The sequence below is a fragment of the Phyllopteryx taeniolatus genome, chromosome 11, assembly GCF_024500385.1.
Source record: "Phyllopteryx taeniolatus isolate TA_2022b chromosome 11, UOR_Ptae_1.2, whole genome shotgun sequence".
Taxonomy (NCBI): domain Eukaryota; kingdom Metazoa; phylum Chordata; class Actinopteri; order Syngnathiformes; family Syngnathidae; genus Phyllopteryx; species Phyllopteryx taeniolatus.
Window position 1 is genome coordinate 19,871,480 of NC_084512.1, and position 6,556 is coordinate 19,878,035.

General features: G+C 38.6%; 1 protein-coding gene across 1 annotated transcript; it reads left to right on the top strand.

Moving 5' to 3' along the window:
- Positions 1-1,353: 1,353 nt before the first annotated feature.
- Positions 1,354-4,700, top strand: LOC133486056 (uncharacterized). The gene is made up of 2 exons (XM_061790661.1): positions 1,354-1,497; positions 2,229-4,700. Exons 1-2 carry the CDS (start codon positions 1,387-1,389, stop codon positions 4,185-4,187), a joined length of 2,070 nt encoding a protein of 689 aa, XP_061646645.1. The 5' UTR covers positions 1,354-1,386; the 3' UTR covers positions 4,188-4,700.
- The last annotated feature ends 1,856 nt before the right edge of the window (positions 4,701-6,556 follow it).

Genomic DNA, 6,556 nt, shown 5'->3' on the forward strand with positions numbered 1-6,556 from the left:
CAAGCAAACAGGTCTGCGGATGATGCAGTCAACATGGGACTGCACTTCATCCTAGAACAACTCGACGGCGTGGGCGACCCACGCGAGGATCCTGTTCATGGACTTCAGCTCTGCGTTCAACACCATTATGCCCGAACTCCTCTCCTTCAAGCTTCTCCAGCTCAGCGTCTTGCCTGCCATCTGCCGGTGGATTCACAGCTTCCTGACGGGTAGCAGAGGATGTAATTCCTGCGGCTTCTGAGGAAGCACGGCCTGCCACGGCAGCTGTTGAGGCAGTTCTACACAGCATTCATCGAATCAGTCCTGTGTTCATCCATCACAGTCGGGTTTGGTCCTGCCTCAAAAAAAGGACAAACTCCGACGAACAATGCTGGAAAAATCGTCGTGTTTATATTTTTTTGTTAGAATTAGTTTTATTTGTCTCTGTTACACGGTTGTGTTTGCTTAAGAACAACTACTAATACAAAATAATAATAAATAGGCATTCTACTGTTCTAATTTTATTTTTCATTTTTAATGTAATCAAAAAAACATTTATTAAAAACACCCATTTAAGAACGACCCTGAACAGGATAAGCGGTATTGAGAATGGATGGATGGATATTGTACCTTATGAAGTGGTTTGCGGCATTCAATGGTAAAAGGACGTTTCTAATGTCTTTAACAACACAACATACTGTATCTACGGAAGCGTATTGCATTCACTGGGATAAAAAAAACAAAAAACTCCTGTTTTTCAGAGTAATTTTTTTGAGGGCTTTGTTTTTCTGACTATTTTTTTCTGTTTTTCTGACAAATTTCTTTCCCACCTGTTTTTCTGACTTTTTTTTCCTGTTTTTCAGACTAATTTTTTTCCCACCTGTTTTTTTGACTATTTTTTTTTCTGTTTTTCTGACTAATTTTTTCCACCTGTTTTTCTGACTATTTTTTTTCTGTTTTTCGGACTAATTTTTTTTCCACCTGTTTTTCTGAATATTTTTTTTCTGTTTTTCGGACTAATTTTTTTTCCACCTGTTTTTCTGACTATTTCTTTCTGTTTTTTGGACTAATTTTTTTCCCACCTGTTTTTCTGACTATTTTTTTCTGTTTTTTGGACAAATCTTTTTTCCACCTGTTTTTCTGACTATTTTTTTCTGTTTTTCGGGCAATTATTGTTTTTTTTTATCCAAGTGAATGCAATACGCTTCCGTAAAAAATAGTCAGAAAAACAGGCGGAAAAAAAATTTGTCCGAAAAACAGAAAAAAATAGTCAGAAAAACAAAGCCCTCCAAAAAATTACTCAGAAAAACAGAAGTTTTTTTTTTTTTTTATCCAAGTGAATGCAATACGCTTCCGTAACATATAGATGATGCCCTTTTCCTACATTTTTTCATTGCCAGCATTGCAATGGCTACATCCTCAACCCCTGGCCTCCCACAAGATGATGATGGTCTGTGGGAATTTCTACGCAACAGAGGTGTTCATGAGGAGAGTATTCAGAAAATTAAACAAGATCATGTAAGTCACAGGAAATTTGTTCCTGCTGGTATATATTAATTTTTAAATGATTTTCTCAACTATATTTTACATTCAAATTAATTTATGATTATACTTTTACCAATACATTTTAGACCAGGGGTGTCAAACATTCAGCCCGCAGGCCAAAACTTGACCGCTGGGGGGCTACAATTGGGTCCGCAGCGTGAATTTTAAAATGAAAAAATACAGACGACATTGTGGCGGTGGGGACTAAGTATAATTTTGAGAATTATTATGCTCATCTAAAAAAGGAGTTGTAATAATTCCTAGCTCTTCAGTAGTTGATTTATCTTAAAACTGAAATACTATACTGTATTTTTCAGTTCCAAATATCTGTGTCTTATAGTTGCAAAATCTTTTTTTTAAACTTGCAAAAAAAGGTGAACCTCTGCAAACTGTTGTAGACTTGACTCTTTATCTGGAATGAACAAGATGTTTCACATGGAGGGTCATCAGGTTCTCTAAGATATGGTCTGAGCATTCTCTATTAGAAACTTAGCTGTAAACTTAAATGTCTGATGTTATATAAGCGCACTCACATTATTGCCAGCTTCCAAATCTGTTTTTATTGTCTTACACTGTCCATTGTGTTATCATCTGCATTAAGCATTTGTAATTTGTTGTCCGAGAATTAAACACAGAAGTAAATATTCTTGGAGATAATAGTTTGTGTCATCATGTCTAATGTTTTCTTTTTTTTTTAAATATAGATTGACAGCTCGATAATTGGAGAAATAGATGATGCTGCTTTGGCCTCTTACATTCCAGCCTATGGTGATAGGATTGCTACAAGGCGTTTCTCAGTGGAAAAACAGAGAAGAGGTGGAGATGATACAAAAAGACTTTCCTTATTCCAAAAACTTAGTAAGAAAATGGGCACAATGGGTAACAAAGTCTGTGATCATGGTTTTGAGGGAGAGAGAGAGAATACAGTGAAACCAACAAATGTGTACCTAAAAAATAATAAGCGAGCCTGGAAGACAACCAGAAAAATAGAATTAGGGTGGATACATAACAACAAACAAGTCAGAAAACGCAGCGGTGGAGGAACCAGAGTTCTGGATATTAACAAGAATGCCACTAAAACTGAGATCCTGTCTCAAGCAAAACAACTGTTTTTCCCAAATGAGAAGTCAACAATGGGAAAGTGGGAAGAGTTCAGTCATGACATCGTTAACTTTCAGGAAGCACAAGTTGATGAGGACGTAAGTGTGCGGGAGTGTTATGACACACACAAATTAGCTTTGTTAAGATTTTATTTGTTCACAAAGACCCTTGCCGGTGGAGATGACCAAGAGGAAGGAGCTGACATACCGACAGATGAGCAACATGAAAACTCAACAGAATGTGGACAAAAGAAACAAACAATGGAAAAGGTGGAGCAGCTGACGTGGAAAAGACATAGCAGTGAAATAAGTCAAATACACACAACGGAAGATGATGAGCTGAGCACTGCAGCTGTTCAGATTATTGATCTTACGTCTTTGTGTAATACATCAGAGGTCAGTTTTGGTCCTTTGACAGGGGGTCCATTTTTAGGTGATCTTGATGATACACTCTTACATGATCCAAACCTTGCAATAGAAGACGAACAACTAAACATCCCCACTTACACCTCAACTCCTAATGATGCTGAGACAGCTTTTGGTAGACCACCAAGTCCTTCCTTTGAACTTTTACATGTGACTGTGAAACTTCACCGAGTAACTCTCTTAGATGAACTTATTACCCAATTCAAGGATGAAGCAGTGATGACAAACTCTGTGAAATACAGCTTCATCGATGAAATGGGGGCAGATGCTGATGGTGTGTCTAGGGATGTATACGCTGCCTTCTGGACAGAATTCCTAGACTGTGCAGCAGAAGGTGCAGATGTGAGGGTGCCATCGCTCTCCCCGAAATGGCAAGAGGAAGAATGGAAATCTGTTGGCAGGATATTGGCCAAGGGACTGAACGACCATGGGTATTTTCCATTTCGGCTGGCACAAGCCTTTACGGCAGCCATCATATTTGGTGAACACTCCGTTTCATCTGATTTACTGTTTGACTCCCTGATGTTGTATCTTAGTCAATCTGAGCGTCATCTTTTGTCCACTGCTTTGCAAGAAGCGGTTATCGGCGATGATGAGGAAGAGTTTCTTGATCTTATGGATCGCATGGGAGTAAGAACAGTACCGACACAAGATAACTTGAGAGCTGTGCTTATCCAGGTTGCCCACAAGCAAATCATCCAGCATACAAAATATGCATTGGATAATATTGCAGAGGTTGCAGGACCAACACTCAGGAAGTTTTTCCCTAATGTAGAGGATATGAAGAAGCTGTATGAGGACATTAAACCGACAACACGAAAGGTGATTAAAATGATAACAGCTTTTCCAGCTACTTCAGCAGAGAACCAAAGTTTGCGATTTTTACATCAGTACATAAGGGGATTGGATGAAATAAGTCTCCGGAAGCTGATGAGATTTCCGACCGGGTCGGATGTTATCTGTGTAAAAGAAATTCAAATCACTTTCACCTCTTTGGAAGGGCTAGCACGGCGGCCAATTGCCCATACTTGTGGCCCAACAGTGGAGCTGCCATCAATTTACAGTAGCTATCCTGAGCTTCGAGCTGAAATGGAGGCAATATTGTCCAGCAACACTCATGCAATGGACATAGCATAAGAGTAAGTGACTGATGTTCACATACACATTTTTCTGTTCCCCATTCAGCCAGCTATGATTGTTTAGACTGTGAATGTGGGCTATAGCATATAAGAAGAATATTTTGTTAGCTTAGGGTCTGTGTAAGTAATGCAAGAAACAATAACTCACACAAGCACAGATTGATTGAAAATGTTCTTTCTACCCTTTCAACAATTCACTTTTGTTATCAGTCTAGGATGGATGGGAATGTTTGCACGTTAGAAACATCATTGTATTTTTGCTGTTATAATAGAATTTGAATCTCTACCTCATGTCAAATGTTAGTACGACAGTGTTTGTGAGTCTGGTACAAGGTGGTTTGGGATTTTATGTAGTTCAAGGGTCCTGCTCTGTGAGACATGATATGTTTCAACCTGCAATCTTTAAATTGGACATGTTTCTTTTCCATGCTTGCATTGTTAAATGTTACGGGTATTAAATATGTGCAAACTCAAGTAAAGAACTTGCTATATTAAAATATATTCATAAGTATGCTTCATTTGCTGAAAGTTTAATGACAACTGCATTTTAACATAAATGTAGAGTGACATGGCATTCAAATACCTAAAAATACAGTAGTTGATCTGATCTGTTTATATGTTTGAAAGATGACATAATAAGCAAATACTAATAGTCACCAAATTTTGTTACGTCTAATTGTTTTGCTGCAGATTACACAGACAGCCAATTCACGAGAACACCCCCCCCCCCCCAAAAAAAGAAATCAGGAATGTATCATTCCTTAGTGCTATAATAAACAAAAACTAAGTATCAAAAAAGAAAAAGGTTTCACTGCTCAGTATCAGCAGATATTGTGTAAGAGCTACATTTGACATTAAGCATACACACCATTATAGACACAATGTATTAGAAACCTTTATTTATAAATGATGAACACAATGAACCCAAGATTCCCCATGTTTTTTCATGCATACATTGGACGTTTGCTTTTCTGGAATAGAAAGAAGATATACGAGGCACAATGTGGAGATGTCCATTTGGAGCAAATTCACAGTAATTTACTGTTTTAATACCCTTTACAGTTAAATTCATGGTGCGTAAGGTCTACCATTTTTGGAGGGTTACATGATCCTGTCATTTGATCCTGTAGAGCAAGCAGGTTGTGTTCATGAAATCTGCGCTCGTATGTAAGCACGTAAGAACATGTAAAGCTCGATGGCTTCCTCTGGAGAGGTGGGTGGATGAAGACTGTTTTCTGCCATGGCGAGACAACAAATGTCAAACACTGTATCATCACAGGGGTACGGTCCTCTCTGAAGGCATTCTCCTCTGCAGATCTCTATCTTTTCTCGAGATACCTCTTTCAAGTACTCTCTGGCTCCAAAAAGTTCGGGTAGGGTGTACATCATCACTGGGCGCCCACCTGGAGATGCAGCATTTCTGCATGGGCGAATTCTGTGAGTGTTCCAGAGGTGAACAACTTCCTGTAGTTCTCGCTAAAGAAAAATCGTGATAAAATCCGTTTGCACATTTTATATACCAACTGCAGTACATATGTTGCACTTAACTAGCCAATGTGTAGTACAAATCAGCTCCAATTTAAACATCTGTGCAATAGTAGTCTTAATTAAAACATCAAGATACCGACATAAACATTTTATTCCATTTTACAATTTTCATTTAAGTAATTATAATATATTATGCTGACAATACTGTCTGATTAAGGTTTTGAATATAGCCTACAAAGAGTGAACTCTTGACACTCATTTCTAAGTATTAGTACCACACCAAAACTAACCCACAGGGTGGTATTCTACTTCTTTTTGTGAAGTACAATATGGAAGTAGGTAGACAATTGGCAGGAGGGGGGTTGCAGTTCTTACCTCTATTATTTCAAGACATGTGAACTGAATGATACTTTTGTCCAGGAAGTCACCAGAAAAGAAGTCTGAGTCTTTTAAATCATGGAACAGGTTCATCCAAAACTGTGCATGTTGCCTCCTTAAAAAGCCCCACCAGTTCTCTATTCTTTGGTTGTGATTGCTCGATCCATACAGATAACATCTGTGCGAAAAGTTGTCCAGATGGCCGTGCCTCAAGAACATCTGCATTTGCTCAATAAAGCAGTTCTCGGTGCCAAGGTCCGAACGAATTCGGGCAGAAGTCCCATTCCTTGATGACACCTCATTAATAAAGTATCCAGCAATTATCTTAGGATCACTGTTTGTCGAGTAAGCATGTAGCCATATCACCATTCGTGAAAAACCATCTATTGCACCATTGATACAGATCCCATATGGTTTGAGTTTGTCATAAGAGTCTACATGCCACAAAAAGTTTGGGCCGGGATTGTGGTACATACGCCGGCGAAGCCGATTCCGGCGCCT